A 19,623-nucleotide genomic window follows, 5' to 3' on the forward strand; every position below is an offset into this window, starting at 1 on the left:
TTGGATTCAAGAACATTACGACAAAAGACGATAAAGATCGTTAGTCCTGTTTCTAATAACTTTTCTTCATTAGCTAACTATGATATTGCTAAATACACATTCAAAGGTTTTATTTCAAGAATCATGGCATAAATATTAATCAGAAGAGTCTCAGAGAAAATTCACTTGACAATGTGGAATAACATGATGATAGAGAAATTCTAAATTATTGGTCCTGAAAGCTAAATATATTTCCAAAATCTAGTGTTGTTAACTAATCGGTTCCTTTCAAGATTCTAACAACGTCAACACATCAATATCCCGGAATAAGCAGAACATTACGATTTATAACCGGTGAGCATTTCCTTGCAGAAAAAGTTTCAAATCAGATAAAAAGTTAGTGTTTATATGAGTTCCTCCATGCAATTTGTTCTCTCTTTTTTTATTCTTTTGAATAATGTATTTTGTTCTTTTGTGGTTTAAGCTCCTCCTCTCCGGAACCTGGGAACATATTTCCCTGGAGCCGGGGCTTTGGAAGTTGAAGAAGCAGCAGTACCAGACTCCAATGGACGACGGGCAGGAGGCTCATAAGGCCTCGAAGCTGGTTCAATAGGTCTGCCCAACAATGCTTCCCTCTTTTGCTTCTCAGCCTTTTCTTCAATTTCTCTTTCTCTTTGCCTCCGCTTTTCATAAATCTCATCCAGCTTTGCTTTGCGTTCAGCCTCTTCCTTCTTTTTTCTCTCAGCCTCTGGAACTCGGAAACACCATAAGTTAGGTAAATACAAAGAATGGCATTTATATGTTTCAGGCAAACAAATTAATAATGTTTACCTTCTAGCTTCCGAGCTTCTTCCTCCGCATGCAATTTTTGTTGTCTCTCTTCTTCCAACTGAAGATAATACTTCAATTTTCTCATCTTTTCCCTCTCTTGTTCCCTTTCACTCTTCAATCGGTTAAATTCTACTTGCTGACGATTGACAACTATCTCTTTGTATATCTCCTGTTTTATGATGACAAATAACATGAATTGTTAAAAGGTCGTCATTACTGACGATGGCCAAGACATATTGAATGAGAGTTTATGATACTAACTTTATTTTCTGCCATACGACTGAACCGCTTCCTCTCATTGAGGTCTTCAGCATGGCGCAGTTTGCTCAGTTCAATCTCTTGCTGCATCAAACCATGGTTTAACACAGTTAGTACAAGACAAAAACTGGTTAAATAGAAAGTTACAACTGAATTTCCAGATGAAAAATGAGATGAAAAATATGCAAAAATTCAATTATTTCTAATAGAAAAAAGAAATGCAAAGCCCAACATCAGAAGTACACAAGTAGACATACTAGTTGATTATGCTCGTGAAGAATCTTCTCTTCCACTAGATGTTGTTGATATGCAGCTTCGATAAACGGAGCAGCCTCTTCTCTCTTTGCTCTTTCCAGATAATCCAGGGTTGTAGCTAATTTCTGCCATTTATTCTTCATTTCTTGTCTCTTCCGGAGTTGTTTAGTCAAACTCAACTCCGCAGTTCTACGCTCTTCAGCTTTTTCATGTTCTCTTTCCGCTATTTCTTGACGGATCCTTTGATTGTTTTGCTCAGTTGCAAGCCGCATTTGTTCTGCAGCCTCTTCAGCAATCCTTTCCTTCTCTTGTTCCTTCAAACATCAAAAAGAAAGTTTAATCATTTTCAATATCATGTCAAAATTCATTAAATCCAAATTGCCATATGAATAATAATTAAAAGGATTATACCATTTCAAGTTGTTGCTGTTCTTGTTCTTCTTTCCTCTTCTCAATAATTAATTTTCGAGCAAGGTGAACCTTGTGCTCTTTGTCCACAGCCTCTAACAAAGATGGGAGCAATAGTTCAAGTTTTGATTGTTTCCTAACAGGAGGACATATCATTTGCCTTGCCACATTCAATTGTTCAGCAAAATTGGCCAAGTGACCGCTTAAGTCATCAGCCTCAAGACTCTGTGATGAAACCAAGAAAAGGCCATAACATTTGGTAAGATGAGACGGAGTACTACGAGGGCTAGTATAAACAACTATAAAATTTCCCCACCTAAACCTCGACAAGAGTTTATGTAAACAACATATTCTATGTATTTGGTAATGGTACAAACAGAATAACTCATTATTTTCCGGTACAGCAAAATTTAACAAAGGAAATAGAACTGAAATAAAGGAAAATGTACCTTCTTGCCAAAAATTACAACTTTTTTCATGTGATCAATTTTCATTGAGAGAAATTTATGTTTAACAGCATCTACAGAGATCTTTTCCACTACAGAAAAATCAAAGAAAGGTATCATCCCAGCTAAGTTCTCAATCTTCATCGTTTGGTACACATTAGACACCTAGAAGAGGGACGGACAACAAATTTTAGTACACATCAAGCAGAAGAGTTAAATAAACAACACACAAATAAAAACAAAAAAGACAATGTACCTGTTGTAGCAACCTCAGGGTAGCTAACTTTTTAAGTTCTGGGACATATGTTGATAATTGCACGTTTAAAATTGATGAAGCGATACCCCCTACTTTTGAAATTTTATTTAGCAAGGGTGTTACTTTAAGTTCAAGATCCGAGGGAAGAAATGTCTGTTCCAAAAGATAGTACATGTCCTTCACTTCTTGTGCAGCATAGGACATTACACCTTCTGATTCCTGCAATCAATCCAAACATAGAATCTTCAGACCGAATCTAAAGCATCGGCATCAGACAGATATCAAACATCCGCATCAGTCTACTATGTAAAACGTAACATGACTCTGATTAGATCATCAATGCACAACATACATCTACAATATACTTACTGAGATAAAAATACAATGTTCAGGATTTGGAAAGTGTTTGAATATCAAGATTCTCATTGTTTAAAGAGTCTAACAATGCCTGTAATTTGTATTAGGCTGCACATGTACTTAAAATAATTGCACTATACTAGTTTTTGACTGATTAAATCAACATAATGACGAGTACATCGTCAGCAGCCAGAAACAGAAACAAAGTTTTTTTTTTTTTTTTTTTAAATCTACAAGGAAAATGTCAGGCGAGGAAGCTGCTATTGCAGCTGAGCCGGTGGCCGTTCTGCTGCTGGAATTCTAGGTGAGCCAATGGATACCATGACTGCCTTGCAACTTGTGCTTAGGAAATCACTGGCATACACGGTGGTCTTGCGCGTGGCTTCCACAAAGGTGAAAGCTCAATGAAATATTTTAATCATTATAATAATTTTCCATTTAATACATGAAATATCGACAATCATACTAATGAAGGTAAATCGAGGTTAAAATAATTACCACACAAAAAATATTCACAACCAACATGTGAAATGCAAATATCAAAATCTGCTATAAGTTTGTGATTTGGCGATAAGTTGACGAGGAAAGAAATTCAAATCAATATGACCAACTCCATAAGAATACATTTCATAATAATATAAAATTAGTAAATTACAATGACAGCATAAAAAGAATATATATAGCGCTTTGTGCTTCAAATAATGGGAAAATATCTTACCAGTTCAGCAAGAAGTGAAGACCTTGAGAGCTGGATAGAGACAAAACATGAACAAAAGCAGATAGTAAGATTTGGAAAAACAAATATCTATATACTACCGGGAGTGCGAATGAGGGAAAGTAAAATACCGTTATTTCGCTATTAAAACATACGAGGTTAGCCCTCCTCAAATTTATCTCCTTTTCTTGCTCTAGTTCTAAATTGCTTTCATAAGGAGGCACTGAAAGTGCAGATAGAACAACAGCTGAAGCTATTAACTCCATATCCTTCTGACTCGGACTTTTGTGGAAGCTCTTTTGTAACAAAAAGAGATTGAACCATGCATATGCATGATATAAATGACTTGAAGATCTCCAAAATATTTCGGTCAACTTAGCGTAGTAAGAACTCATCATGGATGGTTTCAGTGTTTTACTGACCATGCACATTAGGCCATGTATATCTTCAGCAGATCTAAAGGCTTCCTGCATGCAACAAAACATCAGGTCTGCCGACAACGTCAACTAAGTATAAAACAAACACCTTGAAGATGTAAAGAAAAATGAGAATTACCAACCTTCCAGAGTTCAAGTTCAGCGGCAATTTCAAGTTGGTCAAGTCTAAGATACAATTGTAAGCTTTCAGGAGAAGAAAGATCAGGTCGGTCTGGTTGGTCCTGATATTTGATCAGATTAGTCAAATGGTGTCTTATGATTCCACAGAGTCTTCTAAATTCAGTTTTTCTTTTGTACTGCTTACAAAACTGGAAAGCTCGACGAGCAGTCATCTGCATATGGCAATAGAGTCTATTAAAAAGTTTGACATAAAACAAATACGCGTCTTAAAATATCGTTTTTTACAAATAAAACATACAATGACAGGTAATGGAAAAGAACAATAAGTTGATGAGCTCAAGCAATTAATTTCCATTTATCAGGAATAGAATACTACCTATCACGGTTAAATGTCTAACCTCTAAAACGCGGCAATTTACATACACACAAGAGATAACTTGGAATACAGAAAAGATTACATACAGCGTATACGGCTTCAAATTTTGAGTTGTTCCGCAATATATCAAGCACTATCTTGTAACTTTCCCATAGGAATTTAAACTGTGGGATAACGAGCTCCCAATCAGATATATCCTTTCCTTTCTCTCCACTAACATAACTCATCATCAAATCCTCTGGCCTTTTATATGCCTCTAAGTCATCTACATCGATGCCTTGTTCTAATGTCTGCCCCTCGCTACAAGCTTGTGTAACTTTCTTTGTTGATAGGTTGATAAAATGCTTAATCACTTCCTCCAGTGAACTAACATTCACATTCTGACATATGGAACGATACTGGATCAATCCATCCTTCGCAAACTGTCCTTTTCGCATCTCTACGCATAGCTCTACATACTTAAACATAATCAGTTCATGTGTGTTCTGCCATGATCGGTGTCTTTTCGAAGTAATAAGTCCCTGCAAAGTATTAAGAGCTTCCTGCTTTTGCCCAACCTTGATTAAATCTGCATATCAAATTTTAAGTGATTCGATTGCATCAAACAACGGCCAATATAAAAAGAACATAAAAAGTGAGTAAATAATCATCTCGTGAACAAACCTTCTGCCCTTTTGAGAGCATTCTCAGGCTTCAAGAACGACATTGTGAATTCAAGAGATTCAAACTCCCCCTGTAAAAGAAAACAAGATAGTAATTACACAAAACATCAAAATAATCAACCAAATAACAAGATAGCAATTTCATAAGGGTAGCAAAATCACCAACTGAAATCTATGAATCACAAACACTTCTCAGATTAGACGTGTCTAGGTGTCAGACTCCGATAATTATGATTACAAGTATGATTACACTGAATTATATAATTTTCTCAAATTAGTATCGGTGTCGACGTATCAGTGTCCGTGTTTCATAGACCAAAACATCAAAATCATCAACAACCAAATAACAAGAAGATAGCAAAATTATCAACCAAATAACAAGATAGAAATTTCACAAGGTAGCAAAATCATCAACCAAAACATGAAAATCATCAACCAAATAACAAGATAGCAAATTTTCAGGCAAAACGAAGAGGTTTTCCTAACCTAATCAAGTTCTTCTTCTCGTTCTGGTCTCTTTGTTTCTTGGTTCGCACGCTACTAAGAATTAGGGTTTTGTTCGCTCTTTAGTATGGGCTTATATATTCTTATACAGAAATTATTTTTTTCTACCCCAACAATTGTCAATCTACCCTAACATTAATTTTGAATGGACGAATTTACCCTCATATATAAACTAAAACCCTGAAGAAGAAAAATTTGGTTACCAAAACACTTTGGAAAAAGGTGTTCTGATATGTAAATTTTTTTTTTGGGTTACCGGAACACTTTGGAAAAAAGTGTTCAGGTATATAAAATTTTTCTAATTTTTTTTTTTTACTTGAACATTTTGAAAAAAAAAAGTGTGTAGGTATGTAAAATTTTTCGAAATTTATTTTGTTACCTACACACTTTAGAAAAAAGTGTTCAGGTATGTAAAATTTTTCTAATTTTTTTTTCTTACCTAAACACTTTGAAAAAAAGTGTGTAGGTATGTAAAATTTTTCCAAATTATTTTGTTACCTGAACACTTTGAAAAAAAAAGTGTAGGTACGTAAAATCTTTCCAAATTTATTTTGTTACCTACACACTTTTTTTCAAAGTGTTCAGGTAACAAAAAAAAATTAGAAAAATTTTATATACCTGAACATTTTTTTCCAAAGTGTGTAGGTAACAAAATAAATTTGGAAAAATTTTACATACCAACACACTTTTTTTCAAAGTGTTCAGGTAAAAAAAAATTAGAAAAATTTTATATACTTGAACACTTTTTTCCAAAGTGTGTAGGTAACAAAATAAATTTTGAAAAATTTTACATATCTACACACTTTTTTTCAAAGTGTTTAGGTAACAAAAAAAATAGAAAAATTTTACATATCAGAACACATTTTCCAAAGTGTTCCGGTAATCAAATTTTTTTCTTCATGGTTTTAGTTTATATATGAGGGTAAATTCGTCCATTCAAAATTAATGTTGGGGTAGATTGACAATTGTTGGGGTAGAAAAAAAAATTCCTCATATACACTAGTGTGGGCCGTATGTTTTAACTTTTTTTTTTAATTAACTATTTTTAGTCGTGAAGAATAATATGTCTAAATATCTTTTGAATATATTTTTTTTTTTTTGCATAAGTCTTTTGAATATTTTAGATTTAAATACTAATTTAGATTAATATTTAAAATAAGATAATACTATTAAGATTTTAGATTTATATTTTTTTAATAATATTTAGTATTTAAAAATATCATATATAATATTATATTTTTTATTATCAATATTATTATTATTTATTTATGTTTTATTATTATTATTATTATTGTATACTACGGTTGACTATTTTTACTTTTAGATGTTTTCACACAATCACGAGATAAAAGCTAATTATAGAAGTTCATTTATACCTTTGATGTAAAACAATGAAAACCCGATTCATATTTCCATTTTAAATTTTTCAAGTTCAAATTCAAATTAGATTTTGTGATTATTACCTCCAAGTTCATGAACTAAATTAGGGTTTACTAATGGAATCTATAAATATGATGATATGACAAATACATTTTTCACACAAATCCCTCATACTCTTTCTTTCACACAAAACCCTCCTACTCTTTTCAAAATGGCTCAACAAAACACATATCTCATTTTTGAAATCACATCTGAAAATATTCAAAATGATGTTTGTCAACTCCTTGTGGGTAGTCAGAGACTAGAGTTCAACTAAAAAATCTCCAAATGGAGATTGTTTTACTTGATTTCAATTAATGTTATAGATTTCATAAAAAAAATGTTATCTTTATGCAAGTTTTTTTTTTTATTTTGTTTCTACTTTTGTTACGTTGGATTTATTTATTTTTTGTAGGGCCAAATAATACATTGTTCAATAAAGAAACCCTTAATTTATAAGTTTGTTAAAAAAAATTTCAAACGATTTGTTTACACACTTACTAATTTTAGTAAATTTCATACTACAACAAATCCGCTAATCATAAACATAGAGTTCAATACAACAATTGTTGTATTGAACTCTATGTTTATGATTAGCAGATTCATTGTAGTTTGAAATTTACCAAAAGCGTTTTTCATACTAAAATTGCTATGTATGTAAACAGATCTTTCAGAAATTTCTTTAACAAACTTATAAATTAAGGGTTTATTTATTGAAACAATGGATTCTCTTGACCCTACAAAAAATAAATAAATCCAACGTAAAAAAAGTAGAAATAAAATAGTAAAAAAAAATTGCATAAAGATAACATTTTTTTAATGAAATGTATATATTAGAATCAACTAAAACAATCTCCATTGTACTTGGAGATTTTTTAGTTGAACTGTAGTCTTTGACTACCTAGAGTCGAATGACTCTCGCAAGGAGTTGACAAACATCATTTTGAGCATTATCAGAAGTGATTTCAGAAATGAGATGTGTGTTTTGTTGGGACATTTTGGAAAGAGTAAGAGGGTTTTGTGTGAAGGAACGAGGGATTTGTGTGAAAAATGTATTTGTCATAGCATCCTATTTATAGACTCCATTAGTAAACCCTAATTTGGTTCATGTTGGAAGTTGGGCCCAAGTACTGTTCACGAATTTGGAGGTAACAAACATAAAATCTAATTTGAATTTGAAATTGAAAATTTTAAAATGGAAATATAAATCAGGTTTTCATTATTTTACATCAAAGGTATAAATGAACTTCTATAATTATTATCTCATGATTTTGTGAAAACATACTAAAAGTAAAAATGGTCAACTGTAGTACAATAATAATAATAATACATAAATAAAAAATAATAATAATATTGATAATAAAAAATATAATAGTATATGATAATACATGAAGCATGTATTATGATAATAAAAATAGTATGTAATATATGAAGAATGTATTATATAATAGGATTTTTGACGAAAAATAGTCCTTATTGAGAATAAAATAGTCCTTATTGTTGCAGGTACACATTAAAATGATAGTTAGCAATATACAATATAGCAGCTACTATGGATTTTTGAAGAAAAACAATTGTTCCAAAAAAAAAAATTAGAAAAGTTAATGTAAATAGCTTCATCACAAAAAAAATTATGTTTATTTGATAATTCGTTGACTTTTAATATGTTTATTTGGTGCTTATATAATTACTAATTAGTACTAAAGTTCATAATATGTTTATTTGGTATCAGAATTTTTAAGAAAATAAGTTTTCTCAAGAAATAACCTATGATATCACATGTACCATTTTGATGTTACGAAGATTAGTAAACATATTAAAAGTACATAATAAGTTTTCTTTCAGCAGTTATCAGATTTAAGTACATGTTGAATGTATACTTCACATATATAAATACATAGCTGATATCAATCATAATAATGATTATGTTCATTCAATTACAGCTTCTTTCAATCTCTATTTTTTTATCTTTGTAACAACTCTATTTGATTTTGTGTTTCATCATCCTATTTGATCCTATGTTTCATCATCCTATTTGATTTTGTGTTTCATCATCCTAGGATGATTTTTTGTTTAATCATCCTATAGAGAATCGGAGATTAAAGGACATGCACCGTCTGTTGTTTTACACAGACAACCAATAACAACCCCGTCAAAACAACAATTGCATTTAATAAAAAACAAATAGATCTTAAGCTCAAAACTCAGTGAACATTATTATTTAGAACTCAAAATCCTCTTGTCAATTTTATTTCTCCAACAAAATCCTATCAAACTAAGAAACAAGTTTCTCTCAATTAATAGAGGTGAAACATTTTTTAGGCAACCCTTCAATTAAGGGTGCTTATGACATGCCATGTTCAAAGGAATAGGAGGATCAGAAAAAGAACCATCTACAATTTGCTCAAACACCCATTTATTAGCAGCCTGAGTTAAATGAACACCATCCCAATTAACCACAACAGATGGATCCTTGCATGGTTTTGCAATCAAAATCTCTTTTCCATGAATCTTAACCTTTGCTCCACATCCAATGTGTAGATTGTAGTTGTACTTTCCACCATGTCCACAACAAGCTCTCAAAGGTTCCTCAAAACCTGTTTTAATCCAACAACAGAAAACCATAAAAACACATTTTCATGGACCAAACATACCCAACAGCGTAGAATTTAGGAGAAGAAATAGTTCAAGGACTATCTTGATAAATTAAAAATAGTTTAGAAAGTAACTAAGACATTGGGCTCAAGTGGTTAATGAACTTCCCCTAGGACGGATCGTTCGGGAGAACCCGAGTTTGATTCATGGTGGGAACAAGTCTTGGCCAGACTTTACTTACCTCGCGGCCGGACACTGGATTACTGGGCCCCTTCCGCTGGGAACCAGAGGGTTAATACCAAAGAAAAAAAGCTTAGGAAGTACTTATTATATTTTTATAGTTCAGAAACCAAATTGATCGATGAGAAAGTGACAGTTTAGAGATCAAATTGATGGTTTATTCTAATTAAGCATTCAATGTATTTATTGTAACACAATTATAAATAGCAGTTGTGTGATCTGATTAAGACACGCAGAAAATTCCGAGAAAATACTTAAGATTTACCATGTTTGTGTGCTTGACTAATGAGAGAGTACTTGGCGGAGTAAACATCAACATAGGTTATGGCAGCCAAGGGAAGCTTTTTCCTGAGCTGAACAACAGCTTGTTTGAGTTCATGATTGAAGAACTTAGCCACTTCATTATAAGGGGTTGAACATCCTGCTTTGTCTACTTTATCTGGTGTTACTTTGTGAAGTTCAATGATGTATGGCAAACAACCAACAGGACCAGTATTGTGAACCCAAAATGATCTTCCCCCGCGAGAATATACATTCTACATACAATGCAAACATTTACACAACCATTAATTTGATACTCTTCATTGCAATTTCATCAAAAATCTAAATTGATTATGACCTTGATTGTGCTCTTGAATTGAGCCAAGACATCAGGAACATATGCTCTAACTTGATCGACGGACATGTTGTGGAAGTAACCGGATGCCAAGTCATTTTGACCAATATCAAATGTGTATAATGCTCGCGAAAAATCTTCTGCTTTTGGTAACAATGTTTTATATATTCCACCTTAGAGAAGAAAAAAGTTTGATGACTTGTTAAGGTGAATTGCTCGCATCATATAGTTAATTCTTCATACTCGAAAAAGTTTAATTAGCGACAAAAATTAGAGACGGAAATATGAAGACTTATATGCATTGTTTTGTCATTACCTTTATTATTGCGAAAAAATTGAGTCCTACGCTGGAAATCATTGAACTGATTGAATTGAACATCCAAAGAGAAAGGGCTGAAACCACCAGTTTGATGAAGGGTTGTATTCTGAGGTCTAATGGTGGATCCAGCAGTTGCAAAGTTTGCTCCATGGCTAAAATTTGAGCCAACAGCATCAAGGTATGCATTCAAATATGGAAGACCCAGCTTCTCGGCTATTAGTCAAAATTTGAAAAATAAACATTAAAATTAATATATTTTTTAAAAAATATTTGTTTATGTCCAAAACAACAATTACCTAAATTGACAATTTTAACTAAATAAATAGAGTTCTAAAAAAACTTAGTTTTTCCTTTTTAAAAAAATAAAAATTAAATACGACCTCAAGTTAGATCGTACAGGTACATTGGTCAACTTCATTTATTCTCAGCCCTACTGGTGACCATAAATAATAGAAATTGCATTAACAAATTTGTACAGTACTGTGTTATGGATCATTTTTTGTTCAATTGCATTTTTATCCCCTTATTTTTATCCCCAAATTTGGGATTTGAATTAATCTATTTTTAAATTTGTGATTTTAATCACCATTTATTTATTTAAAAATTTTAGACATTTTATCTACATGTAAAATTTGATAAATGGTGTGATGACATTTTTGCTTAATTTGACCGATTTTCTAAACAACAACTATTATGCATAAATACGTAATTTTTAGATTGGAGTTCTCTCCTATGACTTTTTCAGATGAGAGTCTTTTGAAAATTTCAACCATTCAATTGTTTTTAATAATTTTGATCAACCTCTGTTAACTTAAACAAGTGGTTGGATTGCATACTTAGATTATGTTTGCAATTAGTGTATGCTAAGCAAATCAGTCAAACTGAGATTATTAGATTCGACTGGCCCGTGAAATTGGAAGAAGAATATTTTAAGGAATAGATCCTTATGCCAAAAACAAAATTATTTTAACGATTAAACTATAATATTTTTCTATAGTATGGTGACAAGCATAAAGCATATCATCATCCAAGGATACTGTCGGTGGATATTTCAAAAGCCAAATAAAACCATGAGAGCAAAAATACGATTTTCTTCTAAAACAAAACCAGATTAAACTCTAATTAGAGGAGCTGAAACTATTTAATGTCAGAACTGACTCCAAATCGAAATAAATTGGTAAAAAATAAAAAACATGAGAAAATAAATAATCGAGTTTCTTCTAAAATAAACCCCTTATTCTTTCCCCAAAAGATAACATTAATTATTTTTTTCTTGAAACTAGGTATCCGGCCAAGACCAACAAATTTGAGAGGACCGATTCTACTCCTCACTTTTGAAGGTCCTATTAAAAGCCGGAGTTTTTTTTTTAAACTATTTATAAACTAACCAATTGAACTTAACACAACAGAAAATCGAACTGAAGTCATTAAAAGAAACCACTCCAAAGATCTCAATCCAACAACAAGTGAATTAGATAACCTTTATTAGTACTACGTATTAATAAAAAAGTATATTTGTGGGTCCTTGGTCCCTCCTTAATTTTTATTTTTAAAAAAAGTATATTCATGCTATAAAAGAAACAGTATATTCTCTCAAGTTTGAATCTGAAATTTTACATTTCCCCAAATTTTAAGATTAAGTCCAACCACTAAACAAAAAATTAGTATATTTAGAATTTTGGATTTACGAAAAAAAAAAATATATTATAGAGAATAAAACAAAATTAAAAAGTAAATTACCACTACTGAGGGGATCTTCTTATTCTTACTTGAGTATCTAGATTGAGCTTCAAAACAAATATCTTATCTTATCCTAAGTTCTACAAACTACTACGTAGATTATAGATTAGATTCACCCAAAGACAAAGAAAGAATGAAAAGAAAGTACTAGTAATTGATAATGCAGATAATTGTAATAACTGAAAGTAGGAGAAGTTAATTAAAATGAAGGGAATTAGTTAGTACCAATGAAATCAACAATTAGACGGCCATCACAGTAACGACCAACAGGGTGATGGAAGAAGGACTCTCCATAAGGATAACCAGGTTGTCCAAAGGCAGCAGAAAGACCTCCAGTGTCTGAATTTGAGTCACCAAAGTTGAATATTGCTGGAAAATCACACTTCCTTGAATGTGCTACTACTGAATAATTTGTAGTAATAATTGCACAATACAGCACCACTAGCCAAAGGGTACTGTTGACCAAAGGCTTCATATTCATGTACTACTAGTATTATTATTGTAGCAGCAGCAGAATGCAATTAAAGGGAAGAGCTATGAAATTAAGATAGTGACTGTGGAGTCACATGCTAAGTCTATATATAGAATGATGTTACAGAGCAGCTAAAAAGGTATGGACTGTTAACATCGCATGCTTGGAGTCTATCAACAAGTGGGTGGAAAACTGTATTGGATTGGGAGCCCTTCAATGATTTTTTGCCTTTTTCTGTCAAAATTCATAAACAATACAGTATCACATTTATATTTTTATACACATTTTTTTATTTTTATCTTTTTTATTCAAATAGTACCTTGTATTCATGAAAAGAACCACCAAACTATTTTATAGTCATGAAAAGATAAAATGAATTGGATATGTGTTCATCACACATACTAATTTAGAATGAAATGAAATAAATCAAATTGAATTAATTGACAAGGAAGTTGATTGTCATAATATTAAATCATTTAAGGTTACTTAGTAATCATAGAGGGTGATTGTTAGTGTGACATGTGACATCCAGAGTTTACGAGGGCAAGAAGAATCATTGATGCATAAGGCATAGTCAATACACACTCAAATCACAGGGGTTTAGAGACTCTGCATATATGAAATTCTATAATTGATGATAACTTGAAGGAAATAATTAACATCACCCTTATAACCAATCATACATCACCCTAGTCATAATTTATTAAAAATTGATAATATTCATATTATTTTTATTAAGATTTTATATCTATCATGATGTTATAAATGAAAAATAATAATACTACATAACAAGTATCAATTCAAATTGTAGACCACATCACAGCCATACCATAGTGATTGCCATCAGCCGCAACTGTGTCACAGCAATTGCAATGTATTTGAAAACCATAAAATATAAACAGTATGATGCAAGTACGAAACAACCGTAATGCAACAGGATATGCATTATTTTACATCATCAAAATTAAAGCACTAAAATCCAATGCAAAGGGATTACCTTACCTCCTAAAGAAGCAATCTGTCTCTCTGCATCGGGACGTTCCTGTAAATTAACTCAGGATCAATATGCTAAGACAGATGAAAAGAAGACACCATACTATCAGAATTTTCTCAATCAAACTTTTAATAGGGTCGTTGTAATCTATGTTTAGTACACAAGATGTGTATAATAAGTTTATAAAAGCGTTGACCCTATTCAATCCTAATGATGTAAATCAAGTTGCATGTAATAAACCAGCTTAATGTATTACATTACTATTGGATAATTCAGAGTTATTTTTGCCCCCCTTCTGATATTACTATTACATTACTTCATAATATATATCACAAATGCACTTCTGATAAGCTGGAAGTCTGAAACCCAGTGGACCAGCTTAACCTTTCAATGTTGGCATGCAATAAATATGATGTCACTTCACTTGCTTGATAATGAAGTTTACATAGGACCACATAGAGGCCAACTTTTTTCTTCTTTTCAATTCGTAGCAAAGAATCCATGTGGTGAAGCTAATACATGCCCTATATAGCTTTACTTTGTTTCATAGCCAATGATATTCATGAAATGGGGACCCTTTCTTCTCAGCGAAGGTCTTCCTCTCCAGTATTATTTGTTGGTCTGGTCCTCATTTCTTCTAATATAACTGAATAGGTAGAGAATCCACAAAAATTATTGATTTAAAAAAAATAAACTACCTAGAAAATCTGCTGGGATTGGGGTTGCAAGTTGCAACAAATTTTAATGGAAAAATTATAAAAAATGAACTGTCTATAAATCTGAAATTAAATGTCATAAGCAAAACAGAAAAGCTTAATAAAACACAGAAACTTCAAGATTGTGATCGGAGGAATTATGAGGTCATGACCAACAAAACAAGACCAAAACATAAGGAAGGTGATTTTTGCACGATAGGTACACAATCTTAGTATGTATAATCAGTTACTGGAAGACTATTCATAGTCCATGACGTACCATACCATATCATTGCGCTCAACGTCAGAATGATAGGGATAATCACATGGATTAGCTTATCTACAGCAAAGTTCATTTTGTTGAATTGAACCTCTCCTTGAAAGAAGGAAGAAATAACTACAAAATATAAACAAGCAAACAGCAAAATCAAAACAGGAATGACACTTGAAATAGCAGAAATCTCAAGCAATCTGAAATCACAAACCACCTGAGCCACCATCAAAAGTGGATCACTGCATTCTCTTGCTCATCAAACCCACCAACAGGGGCATTGTCTTGCTTCCCATCTTTACTGAATTCCTGGTAAATGAATTGGGAATTTCTATCCTTTCATAACCAATACATGATGTAATGGTAACATGTTGTATACACTGGTACATCAGAAGCTCTTATATCCAAAAACTGATCATCAACTGATGGAAGATTATGTGGTTGTAATCCTTGATTAAGAGCATCCAAAAGAGCAGCTCAGGTACCAGAATCTTTAAATGCAGTTGTAATCTTTAAATTCACTATTTTCTAATTTTATCAGATATCAGACAGCAAGCATGGCTAAAAGTAAAAGAGGAGTTTAAATTACAGTAAAAAGTTTTATACTCTGTTTTTGTATTTTCCTGGTACATAAACATGTAAATGCATACTTTGTCAAAAAAAAAAAAAAACATGTAAATGCATACATACATGATACATGTATACACCTAAATGCAAATAAATCCAAATCATGACAAATAAAATCATCTCCATTCACCACTTGAATCAAACAACAGCTGCAACAAGACATGACATGTATGCGAATGCGACAAACTTTTTTCCTTTGGGGTTCTGAGTTATAGTCACGTATATACACACAAATATAAAACTACTTATATGACGGGGGAAAAACAAGTAAAACACTAAATAAAGGGAACAAGAATAAAATGTAAAAAAAGTGTATGCGAGTAACAGTATTGGACTATCATATCAACCCCAAATATCTCAAATCCTAAACCTCTATCATATTTGATGCACCTTTCAATTAATAGTCATATATGAATTTCATATTTTACCAAGGAAATTGAAGACAAAAAAATATGTTCTGATTCTACTGGACTGGACAATGATTTGCTCAAAACAACAAAATACTAAGTGATGTGTCGATGTTTTTGCATTTCTTCACCTCACCAACAACCATGTAAGACTTAAAAGCTCCAATGCCAAATATAAAGCTACAGTTTCTTAAAGTTATACATCAGATTTACAAATAATAGACCACCATCCCATTACCCACTTCTATATGTTATCCAAAATACCAGTGAATTCCATAACCAATTTCCCAACAAATCTCAACAAAAATCACATCCCAAGAAACATAACCTAAGCCTATTATTAACAATAAAGAAAATAGAAAGATACTTTCAAACCCAACGATCTCAATTCTGCAAACATGATCCACAAGGTGAATAACTTGGGTTGGAAGCCTAAAGGAAGGGAAAACAAAGGAAGGGAATTGATGGCTGTGGCTCTAGCAGTACAGCACTGGCGTCCCTATTTAGGACGACATTTCATTGTTACGACTGATCAGAAGAGCCTCAAACAGCTCTGGCTGCAGAAGATTACCACCCCTGATCAGCAGAATTGGCAACGAAATTGCTGGGTTACCAATTCGATATAGTATACAAACCAAGGGTAGAGAACAGAGGTGCTGATGTACTGTCGACACTCCCAGAAAATGGGGAACTGTGTGCTTTGGTATCTTACCCCATATGGGAGGAAGGGAGGCTGATCCAAGAGGAGGTTCACAAGGATAAGGTGCTACTCCAAATCATTGAAGAGATTGAGACCAAAACCGGGTGCAAGACCAGGCATTGTGTACACGCAGGAGGTACTTTTCGATGAAGATCGCTTACTACTGTCAGCTCAATCCAGATTTATTCCTAAGTTGTTAGCTGAATTTCACATGACTCCGTTAGGAGGTCACTCTGGTTTCTATCGTACCTATAGGTGTTTAGCTGCCAATGTTTATTGGATAGGTATGAAAACGGCAGTTCAAGAGTATGTCAAGTCATGTGATATTTGTCAGAGACAAAAGTAACTAGCTACATCACCGGGAACTGTGTGCTTTGAAGAAATGGGCAGTAAAAGCCACTGCCCATTTCTTCAGCTGTGTGGGAAGAAGTGTAGATGGATTTTATTACGGGTTGCCCAAGTCAAGAGGCTATGAAGCTATATTGGTGGTAGTGGATTCTATACACCCTACCATGACTATCAGAATACATATAGCATTAGAACCTACAAATCTGATTTAGTTTATATTACTAGATCGTCATTTCATTTTGGTTCGATACTTAGGAGGAACAGATCCGAATATAAAAAATTATTATGCCCTGTTCATGCACATCTAAACATACATATGATACATAAATCCACACCGCCCAGCAGCACTACCCTCAGAGTTCAAGTCAACAATACAGAAAATACATTAAGCAGTCATTGTTTTCTGGTTTTTGAGAGATGTGTTAATCTCAAAATTGGATAATGCCCATTTATGTGCTTGAACAGGACATAATCCAATATTGTAAAACACGAATGAGAGAAAGGTAATAATACTACAATTTATATGGAAAATCTGAAAATATACTCGGGTAGAAGTGATATACTCAACAAATGCTTAGCCACCACTAATTTTTCTCACACAACTCATGCTTGTCAAAAAGCAAAGAAAAACTATTGCACCAATAAAATAGTGGTAATATTCTGATATTCGATTTAGCTTTCAAATTTACAGACTCTACATCAATGGGAATGAAAGAGATTGCATTTCAAACTTGCAGTTTGATGATTTATGACCATTAGTTACTAAACAATCAGCTCAAAATAACAAGAAGATGTGAACAAGTATTGTTACTACAAAGGACAATAAGACTCATGAAGCACTATCTCTTAACTACATTCACAAATTCCTTGTCAACAAAAGCACTAGTACATACAAATCTAAACCCTAACCTCATCATAAAATTCCTTGTCAATCCCACTTTCATAAGACTCAAAACATCATCAAATTTGTAGCAGTTCCAACAATAAAAGGTTCCATTAACAATCTAGTCAAGAAATAGAAAAGCACACCCAACGCAATCGAAATCGGAAGAGCAGGCAGAGCATGACGACAAACCGATAACAAAATAAGAGTGCAACCAAGTCCAGATATAATTGCAAGATAACAAGCATAAACAGTCATGAGATCATACATTGCAGCTCTACCCACAAGAACACTGTAGAATACAAAATCACCAAGTCCAAGCTTAATCCCTCTCTCAGCAACTTCCTCAACTTCTTCCCTCCTCATTGTCCCCATTTCTCTCTCATTCCTCATCACCTCAACAAGTGGAGACCTTTCCTCGTGGCGAATCGCGTTACCAACCAATGGTGATCTTTCCCCTTCATCATTTAGAAAATCGTCAACCCTAACAACAGCCACAGAATCACCACCACCACCACCACCACCACCACCACTACCAGCAGCATGAGTATTACTATTACTATGATTCTCAGTGGGGACTACCTGAAGCTCAATCGACGATGATTCTGATTCAGCAACTCCGGCAACCAAAAACCCTAATGCAGCAGCCCTACCGGTTGGGGCAACGGTAGGGCGAGCTTCATAGATAAGAGCAGGAAGCTCCTCGTTCCGGCTAGAAGCCAAATCAACGAGAAGCTTCAACGGACCACCGGGAGCTAAAACAGCAACAAGATCATAAACAGCAAGAGCAACAAGAAGCGTCCACGTGGTCCATTCAGGAAGCTTCGTGAACCACGCGGCAACGATGATACCTAAACAAACCATATAACACTGACGAAGAATAATCGGAATAGCAGAAGCGAAAATTGAAAGAACACCAATAATAGTGAAATTGAAGAGAAGAATGAAACAAGTAATTGAATCTAACGGAATTGAGAAACGTTGAATTAGTGAAAGGAAAATGGATCCGCCCATAGAAGCGAGAACGAAGAAAGCGGAGAAACGAACGTAGTTACGGAGGAAGGAAGTGCAGTTATAGTAGTAAAGGAGAACGAGAAGGAAAGTTACGATTGCGATTAGGATGACGAAAACGACGGCGTTTAGAACTGCGCCTTCGAGTTTTTGTGCGGTGGTGTCGGAGGGGTTTTCGGCGTAGACGAGATTTGCGGCGGTGGTGATGGTGGTTTCAGGGGAGGAGGAAGTGGAAAGTGAGTAAACGAGGAGGACGACGAGGAACATGCAGATTGATACCGGTGACATTACTCCGATTATCTCTACACCGATGCATTCTAGAACGCTTGATTCCATTTTTTTTTTTTGGTGATTTGGTTTTTGGTTCAGTGATTCTCACAAGTCACAATTGATCCATTGATGTTTTGAGACTTTTTTCTTCTTCTTTTGAAGCTCTCTAGTGTTGTGTAGTGTAGTGTATATTGAATTGGGAAAGAGGATTTTTCTAAGCAACTTCTTCTTCCATGCTTGTGCTTGAGTTTATTCTGGATTAGTGTTTAAGCGTGTTATTAACTTATTATTAACTTGGACTTATTATCAGATTTGGGTTTATGAAAACTACGGTTAACTTTCATTTTAGTACTTTTACTTTTTACTTTCATAGCCAACAATTCACGGAATTGTATTGTGTACAGTACACAGC

General features: G+C 33.3%; 3 protein-coding genes across 3 annotated transcripts; all 3 read right to left on the bottom strand.

Moving 5' to 3' along the window:
- Positions 1–98: 98 nt before the first annotated feature.
- LOC123890486 (eukaryotic translation initiation factor 3 subunit A-like) lies at positions 99–5,645 on the bottom strand. Its single transcript, XM_045940101.1, has 13 exons — positions 5,587–5,645; positions 5,102–5,171; positions 4,525–5,006; positions 4,065–4,274; positions 3,637–3,972; positions 3,509–3,538; positions 2,434–2,652; positions 2,181–2,342; positions 1,735–1,956; positions 1,326–1,637; positions 1,072–1,152; positions 811–979; positions 99–727 (listed from the first exon to the last, which is right to left on the bottom strand). The coding sequence occupies exons 2-13, from the start codon at positions 5,142–5,144 to the stop codon at positions 459–461; spliced, it is 2,535 nt and encodes an 844-aa protein (XP_045796057.1). The 5' UTR covers positions 5,145–5,171; positions 5,587–5,645; the 3' UTR covers positions 99–458.
- A 3,569-nt stretch (positions 5,646–9,214) lies between these two features.
- LOC123889224 (GDSL esterase/lipase At3g26430-like) lies at positions 9,215–14,124 on the bottom strand. The gene is made up of 6 exons (XM_045938461.1): positions 14,008–14,124; positions 12,759–13,239; positions 10,791–11,006; positions 10,478–10,647; positions 10,124–10,394; positions 9,215–9,620 (listed from the first exon to the last, which is right to left on the bottom strand). Exons 2-6 carry the CDS (start codon positions 13,012–13,014, stop codon positions 9,358–9,360), a joined length of 1,176 nt encoding a protein of 391 aa, XP_045794417.1. The 5' UTR covers positions 13,015–13,239; positions 14,008–14,124; the 3' UTR covers positions 9,215–9,357.
- A 3,641-nt stretch (positions 14,125–17,765) lies between these two features.
- On the bottom strand, positions 17,766–19,277 carry LOC123889223 (presenilin-like protein At1g08700). The gene has a single exon (XM_045938460.1). It carries the CDS (start codon positions 19,275–19,277, stop codon positions 17,997–17,999), a length of 1,281 nt encoding a protein of 426 aa, XP_045794416.1. The 3' UTR covers positions 17,766–17,996.
- Between the last annotated feature and the right edge of the window lie 346 nt (positions 19,278–19,623).

This window comes from Trifolium pratense, linkage group LG6 (assembly GCF_020283565.1).
Source record: "Trifolium pratense cultivar HEN17-A07 linkage group LG6, ARS_RC_1.1, whole genome shotgun sequence".
Classification (NCBI taxonomy): Eukaryota; Viridiplantae; Streptophyta; class Magnoliopsida; order Fabales; family Fabaceae; genus Trifolium; species Trifolium pratense.